The sequence below is a fragment of the Clinocottus analis genome, unplaced genomic scaffold (assembly GCF_023055335.1).
Source record: "Clinocottus analis isolate CAN_PGR_092001 unplaced genomic scaffold, fCliAna1.0.p SCAF_17, whole genome shotgun sequence".
NCBI classification, from domain to species: Eukaryota; Metazoa; Chordata; class Actinopteri; order Perciformes; family Cottidae; genus Clinocottus; species Clinocottus analis.
Window position 1 is genome coordinate 13,311,588 of NW_027175898.1, and position 22,977 is coordinate 13,334,564.

General features: G+C 43.0%; 2 protein-coding genes across 2 annotated transcripts; both read left to right on the forward strand.

The window, feature by feature from the left end:
- Positions 1-712: 712 nt before the first annotated feature.
- Positions 713-5,718, forward strand: pacc1 (proton activated chloride channel 1). Its single transcript, XM_068580711.1, has 8 exons — positions 713-925; positions 2,025-2,130; positions 2,294-2,500; positions 3,768-3,922; positions 4,079-4,221; positions 4,511-4,652; positions 4,743-4,850; positions 4,937-5,718. Exons 1-8 carry the CDS (start codon positions 890-892, stop codon positions 5,096-5,098), a joined length of 1,059 nt encoding a protein of 352 aa, XP_068436812.1. The 5' UTR covers positions 713-889; the 3' UTR covers positions 5,099-5,718.
- A 416-nt stretch (positions 5,719-6,134) lies between these two features.
- Positions 6,135-22,463, forward strand: znf106a (zinc finger protein 106a). The gene is made up of 22 exons (XM_068579837.1): positions 6,135-6,228; positions 8,198-8,251; positions 8,562-8,623; positions 10,191-10,391; positions 11,032-12,966; positions 13,052-13,514; positions 13,854-13,923; positions 14,123-14,277; positions 14,972-15,032; positions 15,158-15,472; positions 15,624-16,425; positions 16,917-16,966; positions 17,707-17,852; positions 17,957-18,091; positions 18,437-18,553; positions 18,738-18,929; positions 19,397-19,459; positions 19,608-19,727; positions 19,870-19,941; positions 20,198-20,269; positions 20,778-20,924; positions 21,027-22,463. The coding sequence occupies exons 2-22, from the start codon at positions 8,198-8,200 to the stop codon at positions 21,081-21,083; spliced, it is 5,289 nt and encodes a 1,762-aa protein (XP_068435938.1). The 5' UTR covers positions 6,135-6,228; the 3' UTR covers positions 21,084-22,463.
- The last annotated feature ends 514 nt before the right edge of the window (positions 22,464-22,977 follow it).

Consider the following 22,977-nt stretch of genomic DNA (forward strand, 5'->3'; position numbering starts at 1 on the left):
TTCTAAGTATAATAATAGTACACACATTAAATTATATTTCAATGTTTTTACAGAGCCAAAGAAGATGACGGTTGTACATATTACTGTGTCAATGCCAATTTCAATAGATATAAAACAAATAAAATATAAGATGAAGGAGTGTATTTTGATATTGGAACAGTGTGAAAAAAAGCTAAAAATATAAATGATACATTTTCAAGTAATAACTAAATTAAATATAAATACATAGGTATAACATGGATGTGTGAGTGAAAGGGACAAAACAATCTAAGTGTAGGAATATGCACATACAAATATGTAATTGGCTCAATTTTTTCAAAACTTGAAATATATGAAGGCAGGTAAATTACCTTAAAATTGGGTTTGTAACAGTATCACTGTTTTAACTTCATGCTCTATCTAAAGCAATTTATGTTATAAAATGTGTTGTATTGTTAAACGTATTTGTTCATTTGTTCAAACAATAATATAAAGAGTGAAATGGCACAGACATTGGTTTTACTAAAGAAAAATAATGACGTCGCGTCCCTTGTTAGCTCTGTCTGTGACCTTAGAGTTTGGACGTTATGACAAAATGCACCTTAAGGCAGCACTAGGTTTCAATCAAAAGGGAGAAGGGGAAGGAAACAAGGAAACGTCAAGGACACAATGTTTACTATTGGGGCAAAGGCGGTAGGTGCCTGAAGGGATGGGCCAAAACGCCCATGATTGTGTGTGGTGTGTGTTTGTGTGTGTGTGTGTTTGTCTCGCTGTAGAGCGGAAAACTGTCCTTTCCTTTTCAAAATGCATCTGCAATTTATAAAAATACGTTTTCAGACTTAACAAATAACGCAACGGTTCACCTGGAAGAGCAGAAGCAGCTTTTTGTAACTGAAGGAAGTGCAGAGGAATGCTCAGGGAGGAAAGATCCCGATCATACCGTGAGGTAGGTCAACTGCCTTCGTTTCTACGCTCACGCTTGTTTATTTCCTGTTTGTTTCAATAATCCGAAGACAGCGGGTTTGATAGGGGTGCAGTTCACTTGCCGTCATGTGACTGTGTACAGCTGACGGCTGCAGTTTATAGCAGCTTCCTAAAACTAAAACTAGCTGACTTCACGCTTTCTGTGGGTCAGTCTGGTAATTATAGTGGAAGTTTCGACCAGCTCTTTGAAATAAACATCATGTCTGCTCCAAAATATATATACAGAGCGAGAGAGATTAAAACGTCACCAGGTATTCTGACCACACTTTAAATGACTTTTTGTCATTTTGAAAGACTATTCACGTGATAGATGTAAAGTTTGTTTCTGCTGTCAGTGTTGGAGCCAGTACTCAGCTTTGCCTCCAAGTAAAAAGCAGTTATTAAATGTAACTCAATATTTACTTTTAAACAATCCTGAGGTGCTTTAGCTGAGTGCTTCCATTTTGTACTTCATTTTGGACTCTACATTTCAGAGGGAAAGGTTGTTTTTTCTTACTTCACCATATGTGTGTCACAGCTGGAGTTGATCAATTTATAACATAATACTTTAACATGATTAGGTTAAAGCATCTGCAATAATATTCCTCTAAAATGATGCAGGCTTATACAAATATATAGCTTTCTGAAATGGACCCAAAGTGTACTTCTACTTCCGTAAGTACATTTTGCCAGTAATCCTTTTTTGTTTACATTAAATCTTGAATGTAGTATTTTACGTTGTATTTTTACAGTCTAAAAACATTCTTCAGTAAAACTACAGAAGCATCAAAATACTTTGGAAGTACAAGATGTTAAAGTACCGGTACTCAATTTGCAGAACGGCCCATTTCAGAATTATATATATTATATTATTGCATTATCTAATTAGTTATCTGATCGTAATAATATACAGTATAATAATGTATTTGTTGATTGTTTTTTGTATTACTAATATTAATCTGCAGTGTTGGATGAATGTAGTGAAAGTACAATATCTCCCCCTGAAATGTGGAGTAGAAATACGTCTTTTTTCCTTTGGTACGACTCTGCTCTGCCTAATTGTCCTTTCCCTAACCTCTCAGTTCATTGATGATGATGCAGATGAAGGTAACACAACGTCTCCAGGCTTCTTTGACGAGGCCACTGAGGACCTGGAGCCCGAGGAGCCCAACGACGGCACCTCACAAGGTGATGACCTGCTGTCATTTTTATCCAGAACATCTTCACTGTCTCATATTTTGAATCTGTCGCTCCACTTTAACGAGCGGCAGGATTTTGTTAGTCCAGGTTCCAGTGTCCCAGTTTGATCCTATAGAAGTGAGTTTGACCTCCCTGCTCACTTTCACTACAGAGGATGACAACGGAATCGGCCCACCGAGGAGATTTAGTAAAACCTGCCTGAGGAACGTCTTCACGGTGGTGCTCATCTTCATCTACCTGCTGCTGACGGGCGTGGCGGTGTTCCTGGCCTACCAGACCATCTCTGACTTTTTGGAGAAACTCAACAATCCCGTTATGTCCGTCACCTACAAAGAGGTCGACTACTTTTCAGCACCAGGTTTGTAGAAAATGACAAACACGCCTGGTGGCAGCCATTGTGGGCAGAAAGATGATCTAATCTTTCATTTAAGTCGGGAGGAAAAAATGCAGCAATTCAACACGTAAACTGCATTTTTTTCATGTTGCAGCTGGTCAAAGTGGAGCCAGTTTCAACTACTTTGTATCCTCTTGGGCTGTTTAATCAAGATCAGACAGCTGTGGGTCAGGGTGAGCCAACCTTTATCAGAAAGTTTGGGGTTTGATCCTCGGCTCATCCTGTTCAGATGTTGAAGTGTCCTTGAGCCAAACGCGTTGCTCCAAAAAGTCAAAGGATGACTTGAATGCAGACGTTGACTATTTAATAATTTAACATATGGTTCTTTACGCTGTAAACCTTATCATTGTGTAAGTAATACCTGTGTATTGATGTAAAAAAAAAGTACAATATTTGTCTCTCAAATGAGGTGGATTAGAAAATAGAAATACTCATAATACTCAGGAGAAGTGCATCGACATTGCACGTTTAGTTCAGCACGAGAAGTCAATGCAGACGTTGCACATTTGCGACTAGTTAATAGACACAAACTAAAGATATTATAGCGGTCCGAGAGTTAAACAAAACAATTATTTAACCGTGTGAGGCTCATGTTGGTACACCTTTGAACTTAAAAAGTAGAACGTGTTATGCAGCTGAACAATAAAACAATTAAATGAAAGCCAGCTGGCTAGAAACCTTAGTTAGTTAGGCTAGCTAACAAGCTAACACTTAGAGTTATAAAAACATCAGATCACTATAAACCATTTGATTAGATTAGAAATCTTTATTCATGTCCTAGTTTGTTGAATAATGTACAGGTTAAACTGTAATAAACTGCATAACAGCTCTTCCAATACCCCCAGTATGTGAGATAAATCATGAACCCGTCATCAATACCGAATGTGTGGCTTTAAAATTACTGCAGATTTAATCAAAAATGTTTTTTTTAGGTTCAGTGCGTTCTTTTATCAGACAATACTTAGGTTTCTTTCTTACAAATGTTCATTTTATGTGATGCAGTTTGTCTTGTTTTGTTTCTTCCTGCCATCTACACCGTTATTAGAAAGCAGGACTCTGAAGAGTTTATGAACTTCAATCATGCTGTTGGTGCCTTACAGTCGAAGTTTGAGTCGACGCTGAGCATCGTATTAATCCAAAGTTGATAACCCTTAGACGCCCAAAGGCTCGCCGCTGTATTTAAGTCTCAAAACCTTATGATTCATTAATAATTGTGTGTGTATGTGGGCAGGTATTGCCCTGTATCCTGGCAAAGCTCAGCTGTTGAGCTGCAAACATCACTACCACGACGACATCCCACCTTTAGTGGACCCGGGAAAGCCTCAAGAAAAAGACTGCTTGATCGAAGATGTGACTTACTTCAGTCCCTTTAGCAATAAAACGAAGGTCAGTCATAAAAACATCCAGCTGCTGATTTCACAGACATGAATTACAACTGTACAAACAAACCATATGGGTAGTAGGTATGCAATCCATAACATTTGATTAAAGCTCAATACAAGCTCAATAAATTGGCCTAACGCTCAACTGCCTTTCCCACAGAGACGAGCTCTGGTCTTCCGCGGCCCGACCGACGTCAGAAACAAGGAGTTGATCTTCATGCAGTTCAGTCAAAATGAAACCGAAGAGGACTTCAGCGCCATCACCTACATGCTTTTTGCCAAGTTTGGTGACCTGATTGACAGGTGAGTGCAAACACGCATGTGTAGATGACCCTGTGGTGTCTGATAGCTGCAGTGGGTCATAGAGGATTTCCCTGGTGCGTGTTTGTTTTGCTTAATCTCTTGTGAGGAAAATAATCACAACAGATAAAGCACTGACGGCTTGATGGTGTTCACAGGGAAGTATTTGTGTCATTTAAATGACAATTTATTGAACTGGAACAACTTATCTTGCGACTTCATGCCTTAGGAAACAAAGTCACACAGTAACGTGCCTTTTACTTTTACTGATATCTGCGTTTTCTGACTCTAGTGCGAATACATCCGCCTTCATGAGGGATTGTGAGAGGAATTATTCCACGTGGACTTTCTCTGGGGGGTTCAGAACCTGGGTCAAGATGTCTTTAGTGAAGACGTCTGGGAAAAACAATGACGGGGTGGAGTTTCGGCAAGAGGTATTCATGTCTGACCAGTGTGCTCACACTAACGTACATGGTGATTTTTATAAGCGTTTATCTTTTATTCGTTTGTGTTGGATCTTCTAGTCCGCTGTGGTGAAATTCATTGACAAAAGGCCCGACTCGGAGAAAACCAATGAGCTCTTCTTCGCCGTCTTTGAATGGCGGGATCCTTATATGCAAGAAATTCGACTGGTGAGTTCTCCTGGATGTTTTTTTTAAAATCCCGATTAGAGCCGTCTGCGTCTGTCTATAATTTAGCTTTGCCTTCACCCAAACAGATCGTGACTGCAAATCCCTGGAACTCGATAGCCATCCTCTGTGGCGTCTTCATGGCTCTCTTCAAGGCTGCTAATTTTGCCAAACTCACAATTCAGTGGATCATTAAGATGCGTAAGAGGCATCTGAAGAACAAAACTCGAGAGCTGAACCAAATAAACTGAAATGTTGTGCAGAAAAACAATGGTGACATAATCTGACAAGTTGCATCTTATCCAAGTTTATTTTTAGGTCAATACTTTTTGTAATTGGTAAATATTCTCAAGATTTGAGAATGTTTACTCAAACAATATTTTATAGATACAGAGATATGCTCGAACTGAATACTATTGATGAATTAATCATTTTATAAAAAGGTCCATATCATCAGTGAATTGTTAAGTGTTGCATTTCAAAATAAGCGCTATTTCATAAATGTTTTGTACGCACGTGGAATTGTTGCTGAAAGCTGAGGGGTTTAAGTGCTTTACAAACAATGTTTTAAGGTATGTAAAAAGGTGTAGAGCTGAGAAAATGTGAACTTTGGTCAATATGTTGCTGAATTTTAAAATTGTGTCATGAAGAAAATTGTAGAGCATTTTAAGTTTATGTCAGATTTTTATTTTATTTTAAAGAAAATATCCCTTTTGTGTCACAACGCATTAGAAATATATTGATAATTCTAAAGGGATATTATGAACACGTTTTCTTCTGTCAAAGTGATCTGCTGTTTTTATTTTTGTCTAGGCCAAATCTGTGTTGCCTGAACTTTGTCTTTGTTTATTGTTTAATTGTTCAAATTTGAGCATAACATAAAAACCTATATTCATTGTTGTTAAACTTTACTTGGATTAATGTTCTTATTTTAAAGGGATCATTTAAAGGGAGCCTCCTCCGTTGCTCTCCCTGAGGTTTCTTTTCTTGGAGTTTTTCCTGTGCCGATGTGAAGTCCGGGGTCATAAGTTGGAGATATCCGACCTTCTGAACGCAACTTTACTTCTTCCACCACGACAGAACTATGACATTAAATGTTGCCGTCTTTTTTGCTTTATAAGTGAGGAGAAACCCAAACAGCTAAATTGTAATAGTTTATAATGTACCAGAGTTACCAAGTTGCAATAGTTTCTAATGTCCTAGAGTTACCTGTGTAAGAATCACACACACACACACACACACACACACACACACACACCTGGCCGGTTCCCCTGAACAGCGGTGTCCCTGAACGCCTCACAGGTTGTAGCTGGAGGATGTTATTGCTTCAGCGGTGGATGAGAACATGCAGTAGCCCCACACACATTTGGGAGTTTTAAAGGTAGTCAACAGTAATATCTGATGTATTTACAATGCACAAAACACAATGTCTTAGCTGTACTTTATCGTACTTTAATAATGTCGTAAATCATGACTTGCGTTACATTAGCTGGGGGTGTAACGTCGGTGTCGTTGGCTAGCACGGCGTTGCTAACTTGCGAACCTACTAACGCTCGCTAACTACCGCTCTTACTTTACAGTTAATCTTAATTACGTTAGAATACATGTCGATTGTGTGTCTGCTGGGCTTCTGGTTCACTTTGCGACACAGTTTCTAAAGAAACGTGAATATCTAAACTCAGAATTGGCAGCTAGCTTGCTACAGCTAAGCTAACGCTAACAACAACAGTAGCTAGCTGAAGTTAAGTCTTCAGGAAACGTTAGTTTTTAACTGTTAGAACTATAGCAGTCAGAGTTGTTGTAGCTGACTGACTTTGCTTGAGTTATAACGACGGATGTTACTGCAGATGTTCAGTTGTAATATGACCTGTGTTGATGAACTCCCAGTTAGCCAGCTGCTAGCAAGCTAACTTTACCCTCACCTTTGTTGTTGAACTGCTTTGAGCTCTCTGCTATTTCACTTTCTTCGAGCCTTATGATCTCTTCAAAAGACAACTTTACTGTTTCATTGTCACGTCATGCATGCCGTTCTGTGAATATCAAGCTCTGTGGTAAATGATTCCCAATCCAACATCTTCATATCACTGTGTTTACAAACAGTTAGACCAAAAGGTGTATCAGGAGGTGATATCTGATTAATTAGTTGTCTTTCCACTGTCCTGCCTGCTGCTTTGCAGAGATTCAGTGACTGAGAGTGAATAAACTTTGCTGTTTGACTGATTAATCAGCGATATGGTAAAGAGTTGTGCATAGACAGATAGAAAAAACAAAGCACTGCCTTGAATTATCGTAAGAAAGCTCAGAGTAGAAAGAAGTATTTTTTTCCTGATTCACAATGATTAGCTTTCATTAGGTCAAATAAACACATAAGCCAGGATTATTTGTCGGGTATTTGTTTAGTTTTTTCCCAAATGAATTACAACCGCGCTTTATCTCCTTTGTTCTTAACCAATCAATATCTTCATCACAGTCATGTTGCCTGTAAGAAGGTGAGAGTAATTAGTGCATTAGGTTTTGCTACCATGAAGATTTGAATAAGGAAAATACACAATTAAATGACATAATTTCCTCTAACTGATGATTAAATTGTTGCTCGAAGGTCTTGTGGCCATTAATAGATAAATAATCACATTACTGGAGCTACTTTCAGTGTCCCTCCTCAGTAAATCATTTTACTTCTTCCTGAACCAAAATCTGCTGGTTCTACACATTGTTCTTTTCCTATTTTAATATGTCACTTTGGAGATGGTGCGGATGTTTTCTATTATTTTTTAGTTTTGAATGGTACTAAAACTGTTATAAAGACAACATATTTATTCAGTAACATTTTAGAATACAAAAAGGTCCCCACATGATCAGTTACTTCTTCTTGAGAAGGACACGTTAGAAGCATCTAATAACCACAGGCCTATATCTTTACCAACCTTTGACCTGAAGGTGGCGTTAGTTTCTAACACTGTTTGTGAACATTCAACAAGTTCAGACATAGCACCAATGCTGGGGCCACAGACTTGCTCTGTCAGCAGACTGGAATTAGACCAGCGTCCAGGTTGAATTCTGTGCTGACATTTGGGCTGCGGTACCGGGGCATGTCGTTGAATAGTTCGGTGAGGTTGTTTAAAGAAAATGAGCCTTGAGCTCCCTCCGCTGTGTTGGTTTGATGAGTCTGAGTTGTCGCCTCAGAATTATTTTTGATTGTCACAATGTCCAACTACGGTTTAGCCACACTCACCACACATTATATTTATAATTCAGGGTGTTTTGTCCTAGTACGCTGTGATTGATGAGACCTTTTATTTATTCAATTCTCTCCATTGACACTAATGAGCTGATTTCTACTTTTGTTCAAGATGGCGAAAAACAGAGAGTGCATCCTCTGTGAAACAATCCACTCCTCCAAGCAGGTAATTCAAGCTCAAACTCTGATATACACCATTAGGGTGTAAATACTGTATTATTTCATGTTAGACAGGAGTTATAGCTTCATTGAGACTCAAGTTACATAATTTATTTCACAAAATTAATATCATGGAGTTTACAATATAATCAATTAATCTTTATTGTATATAGGTTTGTTGGTTTGTTTGCTGTTTGTGTTGATGTACTCCCTATTTGATCTACCACCTAGCTAAACAAGGAAACTTGCTGGAAGCTGACAAGTTTAATGGTTACCGAAAAGAAAACCATATTTTTTTTTTCAATGTTTATCCGCAGGAGGTGGATGAGCACATGAGAAGTATGCTGCATCACCGCGAGCTGGAGAAGCTCAAAGGCCGGTGAGTTGTTGTAAAGTGACTCAAAATTTCACTGTGATTTTTTTTTGGCAGAAATTAGTAATATCAAAACATTTCGTTTCCCAAATAGTCACAAATTACCACAAAATCTAGGAGGCGTTTCACTCTCATGATGTTGACTATGATTGAATTTTAACACACTAATGTAAAACAGATTTGTATTGTCAATGCTAAATGATTGAATGTATTTGGGTACTTGTGCACACGTGCTCGGCACAGTTATCCGGCGAGTGGATATGGGGGCAGCTGTCAACTGCGGCAAATATATTTAGACACAATCTCGCCGGAACAACAGGCATGACCGATAGAAGGCAACTGGCTATCTTGTGACTCGTATGTAGATTAGTCAAAGTATGTGGCCTGTCGCTGAGAGGGGAGAAAATACTCGGTTGAGGGGACATAGTTGTTGCTAAGTTACTGGGATTTCATATAAACATTGATGTGCATGGATGGCATCTTTTTAAACGTGATGGTCAGGTAAATTTGTATAAAGGGAAAACAAAAAATGAATAAATTATATGAACAGTATGCAGCAAGTGCAACGAATTATGAAAGAGAAGGTATAGTTTCACAACAGTCCATGATTTAGAGAACTGTCTCTCCAGGAATTGGGGGGGCTGAAGCTTAACTTTAGCTACAGCTTAATGCAGCGCTGAGCGACGTCCATGCTGATTTACACATTGCAACTCCAGCAGAGGAATTCATCATTACCAAGTTTGACTGCATTTTTTCCCAGCACTGCAGCTGACAAATAACGTGTCAAATAAATAAAAGTAGCCTTATCTCGCTGATAAAGACCTTGCCAGCTGCACGAGAGGTCACTAAATGACGGCATGCCGTGGCACAGGTTTGAAAAAGAGAATTGAGATTGAGCCAGCAAAGTCAGTGCCCCTATCAGAGTCACAGGATGGCATCCTTGGGAGAGGTTTTGAAGTGGAGGCTACGAGCAGCTGCACGGGGCTCCAGTTACGCAGGCTTTGCTCGGGATTGGTCAGCAGGATGCTTAGGCCTGTTCGAATAGCACATGGTGGCCTGGAGGAGGGGAGGGGGGGCTGGGGCTGGGTCTGGGAGGAGTGTGAGTATCAAATACAGACGTCGCCTTCTGCAGAGTGTCAGAGCGCAGTGGACACCATCATGAAAGAGCACTAGGCTGAGGGCACCGTGCCTCTCTCTCTCCCCTTCCACGCGTCCCGGTGCTGCACGGCTGGTTGTGGTGGCTGGACATAAAACAACTAGATGAGAGCGCTGCCTGAATCCGGCCTGGCTGCTCCTCCTGCGCTCCCTTTGCTGCCTATGGCCTACTGAAGAAAATTTTTTAAAAAAAGATCAGGAAGATAAAGATTTTAACTTTTTTTAGAACAAGAGAAAATTACACGTTAGCTACCTCCTGATCTGTGACATATAGAGAATTCGGACAAGTTATCTTACAAGGATTGTTGAGTACTCTCCTCTCCTGAATTTATTTTGACTTTAAAGCAACAGAACCAGGCTAGATCAGAACAATGCCTGAGGCAACGATTGATCGCCCGCTCTCGCCTTCCCTCCCCAGGGACTGCGGACACGAGTGCAGAGTGTGCAAGGTAACGCTGGTGAGCCTGACTGATTACGCCAGCCACATTTCCAGTCCCAAGCACAAGCAGAATGTGGAGGCCGCCGATCAAAAGAATGCCGGCCACGGCCACGACCACGACGAGGACTACTTCGACCAGGCTCTGGTGGACCTGATCGAGAAGAGAAAAGAACATATCAGGTAAGTCATGTCAAAAGTGCTTTAATGCTTATTTATTTAAAACAAACATTTTCTTTTGAGTGCTTTTAATAAACTGTTAATTACATTATCTGTTTAGATTTTTAGAAGAAAAAAAACATTTTAAATTTGACAACATGGCTTTTGACCACCAGGCCTAAGAGAAATATTTCCGTTTATGCAAATTATTTTCCGTGGGCAAGATTTCCATTCCAATTTGTCTTTCTTTGTCTCTTTGTTCATAATGTGTTAAGCTTGGACCACAAATGTAGATGTTAGCTCGCGGGTTTGTCGTTTGTGCACATGCGCCATGTATAGTCACATTTTAGCTCCGTGGAGCTTACGGGCCTGTTTTAGCTGCTGCTTCGAGTTGAGCTGCTGCTGGAGTCGTATGTCAGGACTGCAGCCTAAAATAAAAGCATGAGCGCACACACAGAGTGCAGACACTCACATGCTGCCCTCTAGAAATGGTAAAACACAACCAAAAACCATCACCTCAACCCTGTGTTGCTCTGAAATATGGAATCAATTACATATAATTCCTTTGATGTATATTGTGGTTTTAGAAATGAAACCTCAAATTAGGCAAGTCAAATGTTGAGGAAGATAAAAATACATACTGATATCTGTCTTGGTTTTTTAGAAAAGAGAAGGAAACTGCTGCTTTAAAACTGGCCAAGGAAGAAGAGGATCAGAGGAGAAAGGTGGAGTTTCAGCAGCGGTTAAAAGAATCTAAGGAGCGTTACCGGCTGGAGTGTGCCTGGAAGAAACAGCATTCACAGGGGTTCAATGGATCCAGTCAACACAAAACCTGGTATGGGGGCAACCAATATAAGGCCTACGCGGGGGATTCACAACCCTGGCAGCATGGCACACAGGGAAAGAGCGCCACATGGCATGCTCGGGAGCCTCCCAACTTTCAGAGATGGGCGTCTGGACAGTTTGCAGTTGGAAACTTGCAATGCCAGGACGGTTTTGGCAACAAGCAGTGGGATCAGGGTTCATTTTATGGCAATCAACGAAGTCGACTGCCTTGGCTCAGTAACGGAGGCAGCAGTAACGGGGTCTACGGTCGAAACAATATTTCCCAGAACCCACAAAGGAGCCAGCCCATGAGCTTATTCGCGTCCTTTCCGATGTATCAACCTCCACTTTCAGATGTATTCGCCCGGCCTAACCAGTTTCAAAATACATTCAATGAGCAGGAAGGTAAGCAGGGAGGTCCGCAGGGGGATGGGTTTCAGAATGGTCAGGAAAAAGCAGCAGAACCTGACCACAACACGAGTAAAAGTTCTAAGACCTTTGGTAGCAATCCAAAGCTGGACAAAGCCTGTCGCTGGTCCCCCTATCCAGTCACAAAGGGTTTAGAATCTGCGCCCCATAAGGACGGCAACCCAAACTCATCAGAGCAGCTCAACAAAGTCCCCAAAGTCCACAAACCCCAGACACAAGACAAGGCCCGGGAAACCAGTGCCTTTAACAGACATTCCCGACCTGAAACGAAATCGGGGCCGTTGACCTCCAATGGACAAAGTGTGGAAGAGAAAGGGAAGCAGAAAAAGAACCCCAAAACCAAATCCAGAGACAGTAGTAACAGCAGCGGTAGAAGCAGCAGTAGTGCTCAGAGAGATGGACCCCAGAACGCCCCGTCTGGTCTTTCCAACCAGAAGGCCAACAAGCCATTGTCGCATAAAGAAAGGAAGATGTCCTCACTTCCCGTTCTCAACAGTGGGGCACAACTCGGCAAGGCCTCCAGTCAACCAAAACCAACACAACCAAAAGCAACCACAATGCAGAGCGGAGTCAGTTCTCAGGCTCCGCTCGTTGGGCCCCTCCAGTCCAGACAAGAACGGCAGCTTCCAGAAACGCTCAAGAAAGCCAGACAGATTGTGTTGGAAAAGAGGGGCTCCTTGGAGAGCTCTAAAAACAACAGGGTGGAAGTGACACTGCACATTGCAGAGGAGCAACAGAAGGATATTGTAGAGAGTCAGGTGGGAGTGAACAAAGAGAACCGGCAGAATGCAGCTAAACCGAATCTGCCGGACTCCGTCACGCCAGAAAAGCCTGCAATGCAACCTTCAGAAAGCAGCCAGTCCCTCCAATCTTTGCAAGTTAGCACCTCTACCATGGAAAGCCTGGACCCTGCGACCTCCAGCCAGGACGACGAGGAGAACAAGAGGAGAGCGGAGAAGGAGATATGCCCGGTGGCCCCGGACGAAGCCATGGAGGCCGCCGAGGCCGGGCAGAGCTCAGAGAGTGACACCTCCAGGAATGGCGAAGCGTCGGGTTCAAACGCGTCAAGTCTGTCTAAGCTTGACCTGCCTCCCGTCTTGAAACGTGACCTGACCAAACACATGGGCTCCAAGAGCAAACCCGGTGGCCACGAGCCCAACCTGAACATTGCCAGACGGGTGAGGAACGTGAGCGAGTCGCGGAGAAGTGACACAGAAAAGGACTCTGGCCTCAAGCCGACTGTGCGGCAGCTCCTCAGCTCCTCTGGGTCACGGCGCAACGTGAACTGGGATCAGGTGTATCAGGAGGTCAGGAAGAAGCAAGACAAAGGGAAAGGCATGCCGAGGTGAATGTTTGATCTTACATTTAGTACATTCTCTTAAATTCTTTTTGGGTTCAGTTACTCATGTTATGTCCTCTTTGTCCTCCAGGTTTGGCATCGAGATGGTGTCGATTGACCAAGGGGACCAGAGCCAGGAGGAAGACGCCATTCCCCTGCTTGAGGGCTTCGAGTGGGACACGTTGGTGGACCTCCCCACCTCCCGAAAACGCTCATTATCAGAGAGCAGCATCGCCCCGGCCTCCACTAGCTCCCTGTTTAAATCCCTCATGTCAAACGAGACGGAAAAAAGAGAAGTCCTCGGCTTAGAGAAGCAGGAGTCCTTCGCTTCTTCCGATCCCATATTCGCTGAAGGGAACAAAGACAGTCAGCGTCAGCAGGAGGTGGAGCAGATGCTTGAACAGTTGAACCCCAAACCGCAGAAGAAGCCGGACAAGCTCACGTCTGCGGCGGTGAAGGCCCTCCAGCGGTCTGACTCAGTGCTCGGGGACAGCAGTTCGGGGACGGAGCTGTGCGACGGTCAAGGAACAGGAAAGAGGCGAAGAGCTGCTCGGGTGAGTAAAGGAAACAGTGTTAAAGGGGAACTAGTATGTTTACAGGTCTAAGGGAGTACGACTGCACGTGTAAAAAACACAGTTATAACCAGAGGAAGCTGTGTAAAGTCTTGATTAAGGTCCTCATGACTGATAAATTGAAAATTACAAATATCTGATGGTGCAGAGTTAGAATGAAGTGAGACCTCTGCGACCCACTACTCATCTCTGCTTGAGGCTGCTTTGAGCTGCTGCTAGTGTAACCTCTGACTATCATAACAATTGCATTGTGGGTAATGTATGCACATTGTACAAAATGATACAAGCAGTCAAAATGTGACTGTTCTTTCGTCCTCGTAGGACGTTCCAAGTGCCGAGACGTCTTGCTTGGAGCACAATAACAAAAGAAGGAAAGTCAAATCTAAAAAAGGTATGCATCTGTGAGTTCTGTTGGATTATTGAAGTATATGTTTTTGTTTGTAATATACTGGTTCAGCTAATGCAATCTGATGATTTTGGTGGAATAATTTTGACAGCTTCAATCGAAATAAATTAGTAAAATCGCAAAGACGATACCAAACGCTGAGTGGTGCCGTTCTACCGATGTTCATAAGTGCGTTTTTTTGCAGAGCGCTTACAGATCGACCAGCTGCTGGCCGTGTCTCTGCGGGAGGAGGAGCTCAGCTGCTCCCTGCAGACGGTGGAAGCCAGCCTGATCCCGGCCCGGGCTGCACTGGAGGCCGCCTTCTTGCAGGTGCAGCGTCTCATGGTGGTTAAACAGCAGGTAAAAAAAAACAACAAAAAAAAAACAACCTTCACTTTTCATTTTGATTCAAGAGCAACTTACTGTGTTCATACACACTTGTGTTTCAGTTTGCTTCTCTCCTGGAGAGTTGCCTAGTTTTTGTGGCCGGTGCAGTTGAAGCAGATGTCCACAGTTTACTGAGCTTAGCGAGTATTTGTTGTCTCACCAGCCACTTCATCTACTGTTAAGTAGTGAAGGGTGCCTTAAAGGGTACCTGTATGTGATGTATGAGCAATGTAACTGGATGAGGATGATAGTATTTGGTAAATAAGTTTATTAAGATTTAATTCTTTAGGACCCATTATTTTTCCTACTTTGAATGCTTCTAGTTTTATGTCATGCTACTCAGTCAGTAATCACCGTATTGTGTTATATTATTGTTACGTCAGTGAGTTTCCCTGCTGCACAATAACACAGCACTCCAGCTATTTCATTTGGTAATGGTCTTTATTTGCACCAACTCTCACAGGCCCTTGTCTCCTTAACATCTTCCCTACTGCTTTTTTTATATTGGGGAAAGCAATCAGCATCAGCTGAGGGCAATTAGGCCTCATCCCCTGCACCTGTCCCCTCATCCACCCACAACCACACCCCTCTGCAGCTGAGCATAACCACGCCCCCATCACCACAATTATATTACAAGCAAAAATATTCATTGTATGATCTCACCCAGGTGACTGGAGAGATGAGCACATTGAGAAACAAGCGCATTGAGTTACTCCAAGGGATGCAAGGTAAGGACTAAGAAATACATGACATTGTATTTTTATTAAAAGGTAACTTTTCCTGGCAGTGACCACAAACTGAAACTTAAATAAACAGAGGAATAAACGTTTTACTGTGTGTTTTGTTATACAAGGTAATTTTGAGGAGGCCCCTCAGTTCAAACTAAAAGAAGAAAAGATGGATCCAGTAGAAGCTGAGCCCCACGTGCCGTCCTCCGTGCTGCTTCCCTCTGTCGCGGACACCGCTGCTGCCCCGAGTCCAAATCCTCCTGGCGAGCCCGCCTCCCCTCCTTCCTCCAGCCTTCCCTTCATGTCTGTAGTTGTCAAGGAGGAGCCTCAGTCCCCCGTCCATGTCTGCTCAGAGCCGGACCCTGTGGTCAATACAACCCACTGCGCTCACAGCACCACTCAAGAGCTGCATGTCGCTCCAGCCGCAGCCTCTTCACCAGGTAACATCATACAGTACATTTCTGCCAATGTTTTCATGCAATTACGCAGATAGACAGATTGCAGCAGTTATAACTAAAAGGCAATAAAAGTGTTTTTCCTGCGAAATATGCTAGCAGTGTATTGATCTATGTGCTTCTGAAACTCTTGCAGATCCTGCCCTCAATTTTCAGCCATCTCCTGAAACAAAACAGCCTGAATCGTACACAGAACATAGTTGGGAGAACTTCCACGACCCCGCAGACTGCAAAGAGAGCTTATCAGGTCTGGTTGAGTCGATGAAGAAGGCCATACAGGCACCGAACAGTCTCGCCCCTTTGCCCGACTCCAAAACCTCCGCAAATCTTCTCCCAGCAAGTAGGAGGAGCTCTGAGGCGGGGAGTGTTGTTGACTGTGCAGCCTCACACTCCTTTGAGCCCCTCTCTGTCCTCAATCTGCCCGCCTCTCCCTCCGAACTGAGGAGCGGAAAGCGTGTCAGGAAGCTGAAGAAGAGGAAGGTGCTGAAGAAGGCCCAGGGGCCCGAGCAGCAGCAGCAGCCTGAGAGCAGTGACACGGAGATAGACGGCGACGCCTCGAGGCCGAGGTGGCTTCGACCGCGCAGGAGACCAAGCGGGAGCTCTGTGGTTAGCACCTCCACTCCGCCTTCGGAAGACAGAGAGGGTGACGTGAACATGGAGTTGGGCGAGGTGTCCGAGGAGGTCTCCAGGCGGCTGTTTCCCACCGAGAAAGACGACCCAAAGTCCCCAGAACGCGCGGTGGCGCATCCCCAGCTGGCCCCCGCCGAACAGGCGCTGAACTTGGATTCAGAAGAAAGCATGGAGGTCTGTCAGGACGTCCTGGTTCCAGCTTCCTCTCCTGTTCAGGTCCCAGACTCCTCCAGACCAGAGCCGCAGAGCCTGGCCTGCAACGAGGTCACCTCCACCAGTGACATGGATGCGTGCCGATCCTCCGAGAAGTGAGACTCATTCTTGACTTCTAGAACAACCCGTGAAAAACAAACTAAACACTATCTCAACTGGAGGTCCTTTTTAACGGGTTTCTCTTGGAGCTTTTAACCGTCTCACACTTCACTCATTATCTTGCAACGCCACTGAGTAAACTCTATCTGCCAATGAGGACAGTGTGGTGTGTTTTAAAAGCTCCAGAACAAGTGAATAAGTGGACCTTTATTTGACATTGTTATTATTGAAAAGTGAAAATGTCAGTTAAAGTAAAGCTGCAAAAAGTGAGAAGAAAATGATCAGATAATACATTTTTGTAATGCAGTAAACTATCTTTTTTTATAATAATGAAAGAAGACTAAATCTAGACACAAACTGGGTTTTAGAGGTCATGATAACATTCTTCCTGCTAAAGACCTGTGATGATCTTTTGTACGAGGTCTATTCACACATCATTTAGGATTAAAACTGAAACCTTCATCATTCCCCTCTTCCCTCCACACAGTGACCTTCCGTTTCCTGACGCATCGGCCAAGATAGCGAAGAACTCATCGGGTGAGTTCATGTCTGGGGAGTTCTCTGTGTTATAAGATTCAGGTTACACAATCAAGAACAAGATAATAAGAACAAGTTTGTACAACAGAGAGGGAGGGAGGTACGGTGTTGTTTAAATATGTGGATTACGGTTTCAGACGTCTCTCCTGGACGGCCTTCATAGTGTTGCACTTGTTTGTTCACATTAAGAGCTGGAAAGAGAAGTTCAAACACAGCGGACGAATCACGCAGTGATTGTCTGCTTCACTTTGCAGTATTGATGTTGGACACAAAACCAAACATAAAAAAATCATACCGCCCTCTGAGCAGCCAGAATTAGAAATGCCATCCTCCTTGAGCAGGTTAAAAAAAGACGCTCTGAGGGCCCGAATTACTTTCTATGGGCAAGATATTCATAGAGGTGTTAGTTGACTTTCAGTGACGCAGTGTAAGCACGAGTGCAGTGGTGAATAGACACAACCTTCTGTATATTAATCCTGAAAAACATAGTCCTTATTTAAATGTTCATCCAGAGAAAAACATGCAAACTTACACTTATAAGTTGATGATCGCTCTGAAACTTTATAGAGAATATTTGTTAAATTGGCTGCTTTGATGAGCAAATTGACAAGTTATGAGTTGAAATATCTTCACTTGTTTATTTGTAGTGAACGACTGTGAATGTCATCATTTAACCTATGAAGATAATAAGTATAATGTGTTTTATCTTTGTGCTCATGTGTGTTTTGTGTGCTTCACAGATGCTTCATCTGACCACGGGCAGGATGACTTGCCCACTGATGGTGCGTTCGAGGGCCACCAGGAGGCGGTGAACGCCATGCAGATCTACAACGGGCTGCTGTACACGTGCTCAGGAGACCGCACCGTCAAAGCCTTCGACCTGGTGGTGGGTGTCATCAGGGCGTCGGGGAGGGGGGTCACGGTGTTACCCGTGAATGTAACAACCCAACAAACTTGTATTTTCTTTTTTCTTTTTTTTTGCCGTCGCAGAGTCATAAATGTGTCGGCGTGTTTGAGGGTCACAGCTCCAAAGTGAGCTGCCTGTTGGTGTCCGTGGCTCCCAGTCTGCATCACCGCCTTTATTCTGGCTCCAGTGACCAGACCATCTGCTGCTACAGTCTTAAGGTACAAATGCATCTCTTCTTGAATCTCATCTAATCGTCTCATTAAATGGATGGCATTTCCAGTTTTGAGCTGATCAAAAACACTTTGGAGGATGTTTTTGTGCAATGCGTTGATTAATCACTGCAATTGATTTTCTTTTGTCTTACCCACGTTTGTCTTTATGTCGGTTGTTTGTTAATTTGGGCTTTTTAGAATTGTATTTATCAGACTGTATATTGTGTGGCCACATTTGTGAAGCAGGTTTTTGTGACTTTACATCATGGGAAATGGAGGAAGAGGACCATTCTTTTGCTCTATTTTTATATTCACCTTAAAAGCAAATCTATTTCTGTTTCCCGTCCACAGACACGAGAACTCGAGCAGCAGTTCTCCCTCTCGGACCGAGTCCTCTGCCTCCACAGTCGATGGAAGATGTTGTACGCTGGTCTGGCAAACGGCACGGTGGTGACCTTCAACCTCAAGGTGAGAGATGCAGTGTGCACGGAAACGTAACGGCTTCTTAAATGCTTAAAAACTATATATTAGTGCATCATCCCAGGAAATGTATTCAGCTCCGTTGGCTGTCTCTTGATTTAGAAAAGGTTGAAACGCGTGACGGTTTTCCAGGAAGAGGCTTCGATTTCTATTTTGCAATCATTTTGTTTAGACCAACAAGCAGATGGATGTGTTCGAGTGTCACGGGCCGCGAGCCGTGAGCTGCCTGGCCTCGTCTCAGGAGGGCACCCGCAAGATCCTGCTGGTCGGCTCCTACGACAACACCATCAGCGTGAGAGATGCCAAGAGCGGCCTGCTGCTGCGCACGCTGGAGGGTCACACCAAGACCGTGCTCTGCATGAAGGTACCTGAGCTTCATCACTGCCGCAGTAATAAAAATATATGTATACTTTTATATTTTTTTGCTGAAGACGTAAAAAGTATTGCAACGCACAGAAAAGTGAACGCGTTTAAATGTCATGTGGTTGTTTTGTTCTTTTTATGTTTAAAACAGTTTACTTGATAGTGCATGTTAGTTTTTATGTGTTTTAAAATGTTTACTTGGATCTTAATTAACCATGTGTCTGTTGGGAAAGAGACTCTCTCGTGTCAATGAGACGTAGCGGTACCTGGTTGAATAAAAGTTTATTAATATTATAAATAAATGTATTTTGTGTAGTATATGTGAAGTTTTGCTGCCCAAAATAAGTGTTTTATCTGTGATAAAAATTGAATATCTATCCCCTTTTCATGATTATCTAATGTTTTACGTTTTATGGGACATGAGGATTCATAGTTTTAGTGAGTAATTCCTTTGTCTTTCCCTCCCAGGTGGTCAACGACTTGGTATTCAGCGGCTCCAGTGATCAATGTGTCTACGCACACAACATCCACGTGAGTCATCCCGTTCATCTCTTCACAAGGATTCGATGTCACACGTTTACATGTTTATGATTCCTTTCTTTTACAATAAAGGCCACAGTGCAGTGGAATCACAATGTATAATGTCAGAGTATTAATATACTCGTTATATTCTGTGCAGACAGGAGAGCTGGTGCGGGTCTATAAGGGCCACAGCCACGCTGTCACGGTCGTGTCCGTCCTGGGGAAGGTGATGGTGACCGCTTGTCTGGACAAACTGGTGCGGGTCTACGATCTGCAGGTCAGAATCCCGACGCCGTCTCTGTCTTTATGCGACATTTAGCCTTTCAGCCGCTGTGACTACTGAGCAATTAGCTCATTCACAGTCTAGTTTCTGCACGTTTTTCATGTTTTCCGAGTTTAAACTGTCGTTCTCTCCGCAGTCTCACAACCAGCTGCAGATCTATGGTGGACACAAGGACATGGTGTTGTGTATGGCGCTCCACAAGAACATGGTGAGAGACCTGCTTCTTCCAGAGCTATGTGCTTGGAAAAATGTGAAATCAAACAAGGGAAATGTATCAGAGACTCATTAGACCTCATCAAATCTAAATGTGTGAAATTATTTGATTGGTTTTCAACGTTTTCCTTCTTTCACATATTTAAATTAGATTTCAACCAGCTGCTGTTTTTCTAAAAACTATGAAATGCAATTTTTTTTATATAGAGATCTCATTGTAACCCATCATTTGTGTTATTTTTGTGTTTCAGATCTACACCGGTTGTTACGACGGCAGCGTGCAGGCCGTCAAGCTGAACCTGATGCAGAACTACCGCTGCTGGGTAAGAAGAGGGAGCCCAGGGGTGCAATGTGTGGATCAAGAGAGCTTAATCAGACGATGTAATAGTGAGAGAGGTCAGATGTTGTTTGGCTCCTGTAATAGAAGAAATTTTAGACCATCAGGAGAAATCTGCCTCTTTCTGAGGAACTTAACATCGAACCGCGATCATTTAGATTTTTAGACTGTAAAACATTTTCACACTTGCCCTGAAGTACTGCCATGTTGTTTGTTCTTATCTTATTTCAAGAAATATAATCAAAGTGCATACAGAAAAGCAGTCTTGTGTTTATTACAGTACTAGACAAGCTTTACGGGGGACTTCCTGTTCCCAATTTTTTAACGGGGTTGGGACTGACCTCTCTTTCAGGAAACACAGTTTGTTTATATTCTTACTTTATAACCGGACAGCGACGTAAAGCAGCAGAGATCTCTGGGACCTCCAGACGTCCTGGGTGGCTCCCCTGCTTAGTGAAGAGTGATTAGTGATTCCCGGCGTCTTGTGTTGACAGTGGCACGGCTGTCCGCTGGTGTTCGGGGTGACGGAGCATCTGAAGCAGCACCTGATCAACGACCACAGCAGCACCAACTCCCAGGTGCTCATGTGCCGCTGGAAAAACTGTGACGAGTTTTTCTGTGCACGCAACAGCTCCAAACAGGTAATAAAAAAAAAACACAATCTTAAAGTCTTTTTATAGTGCGTAGAGGAGTGTTTTTTTGGTTTTCAGAGCTTGATTTTTGAGGATGTTTCTTTGTTGCAGGGGATGCTGGTGCACATGCAGAAACACGCAGAGGAGGAGACTCAGCTGGAGCCTTAAAGGCTGCTGGAGGGGCTTCCCCGCTATCTTTAACCTCCCATATTGGGGGGGATGTTTATGAGACCCACTCGGCCTCGCAGAGCTCCTGTCGAGCCCGACGAGTGGCGTCCAACGACTCCATCCTTTCTGTTCGGTGTTGGAATCCAACCTTAATACAATCACGAGAGGAGGGTTGTGCTGTTTGTTTTTCTACGTTCTACAAAAACACGCCTCTCTCCTTCTCTTTCTTTCTCTCTCTCTCTCTGTCTGACCACTGCAGTTCCTCTTTTCACTGACCAAAGTAAGACAAAGAAACACGTGACTTTTGTTAATTGAAGAAACTTCAGCGTTGCCGGTATCCGAGGGATTTGTTTCCCGCTTTTCTGTCGAAACTGCAACGGAAAGCGATAATCGTCCTCCGGGTTTCGTTGTCTACGCTATGGCATGGGCTCAGATGTTTTTATTGTTGTAGTGCAGTTGTGGTGAGTCATGTGGAGCAAACCTGTAGTTGTTTTTCGTTTTATTAAGCTGAGATTCACTGTTTTTGTTAATGACAGAGGGATTAAAATTTGTACCTGATTGCGTTTTTAGTTCAGTGTGATTTGTATTAAAGGAGTTTCATTGAAGTTACATAAATTAATATATTTTTGATTTAAAAAAAAAAAAATTGGTTTTCAGAAAACTGTTCAGTGATATTCAGGCGTTGAGGGACTTTGGTGCAGTTGTGTGACTTGGCCTGAAGATGCCATTTTGAGAATTAATGTTTGCAGTGATAACCGAGACGTGATGATGATGATGAAGACGGTGTGTGCGTGTGTTCATGTTTTATCTGTGTCGGTTTATTCGTCCTCAATGTTGACAAAGTGGTTCAACACTGTTTTTCATGAGTGAGTGTTGCGCACTGTTTTTATGGCACAATTTCCGTCTTGGAGAAGTTGTCTTTTTTTGGCATTTCTATTTTAATAATTGGAGCAGAAGGCAGCAGAGCTGTATTTTCCACAGTGAAGATAGTTTTCTAATGAAGTGTGGAGGTGAAGGATGTTTTCCAGGAGGTGTAGATGGAGGAGCTTGAAGGGAAGAACTAGGATTCATCTCCCATGCCATACCTCACCCCTAAACAGACAAGTTGGTTAACACAAAGCCACATTTAAAAAAGGCAGATTCCACCAGTGAGACGTGGTTACAGCTCTCGGTTGCGTCCTCTGTTGAGTCAACGTGACGTTTCACTTCATCCGCTTGTTATTTATGTCTGAGAAAAGCGGGCAGTTCATCGCTTACCTGGCATCCTGAGTTTCTTCAAGTTTTTTCAAGTTGTTATTAAAGTTGTGAAGAGATATTTTTTAAGAAAGTGCAACCTTGTTAATAAGAACAATAAAAACAAAATGGTGCAACATCATAAAACACCTGTCTTCTTTGTCATTTTTATTTTTAAGGCGACCAATAACTACACATTTATTTATGTTTTTATTTATTTGGTTAAAAATGCAGTACACTCATTTGACCAAAGGTTTAATAGGAAGAAGGGGAAAAAAAATCACAAAAAGCTGCAGTCCAACCCATTAGCCATATTCTGTCAAATCCATATTTTTGACCTATTAAAACAAAAACTCGTCAGCTCCACGGATTTGTTCTTGAATCTCATCCATCCACGTGAAGAGCTGAAAGACTGGACAGATGTTGAGGTGTGGGAGGGTCGGGGGTCGTGAGGGGGTTTTACTTCCTGTCATCTGGAGCTGAGATGAACAAAAGAAGCCTGAGTTTGTCCACCAGGGAGCGCTAGACGGCTCGCACCCAGCACGGTCAATGTGTCCGCTCAAAGTCCAGCAGGGTGGTTTTACTCCCAAAAAAATAAAGTGATTGGGGGGGGGGGAGCACCGTGACGTTTGTTCAGGAGGCTTTAAAATCCCAAAGAAAC

What these genes read in the sequence shown, in the direction of transcription:
- pacc1 (XM_068580711.1), top strand. Translation starts at nt 890, where the DNA reads ATGCTCAGGGAGGAAAGATCCCGATCATACCGTGAG. An exon ending in GGGTGGAGTTTCGGCAAGAG is followed by an intron (nt 4,653 to 4,742) that starts GTATTCATGTCT and finishes TGGATCTTCTAG; the next exon opens with TCCGCTGTGGTGAAATTCAT. An exon ending in ATATGCAAGAAATTCGACTG is followed by an intron (nt 4,851 to 4,936) that starts GTGAGTTCTCCT and finishes TCACCCAAACAG; the next exon opens with ATCGTGACTGCAAATCCCTG.
- znf106a (XM_068579837.1), top strand. Translation starts at nt 8,198, where the DNA reads ATGGCGAAAAACAGAGAGTGCATCCTCTGTGAAACAATCCACTCCTCC. An exon ending in AGCCGCAGCCTCTTCACCAG is followed by an intron (nt 15,473 to 15,623) that starts GTAACATCATAC and finishes AAACTCTTGCAG; the next exon opens with ATCCTGCCCTCAATTTTCAG. An exon ending in GCGTGCCGATCCTCCGAGAA is followed by an intron (nt 16,426 to 16,916) that starts GTGAGACTCATT and finishes CCCTCCACACAG; the next exon opens with TGACCTTCCGTTTCCTGACG.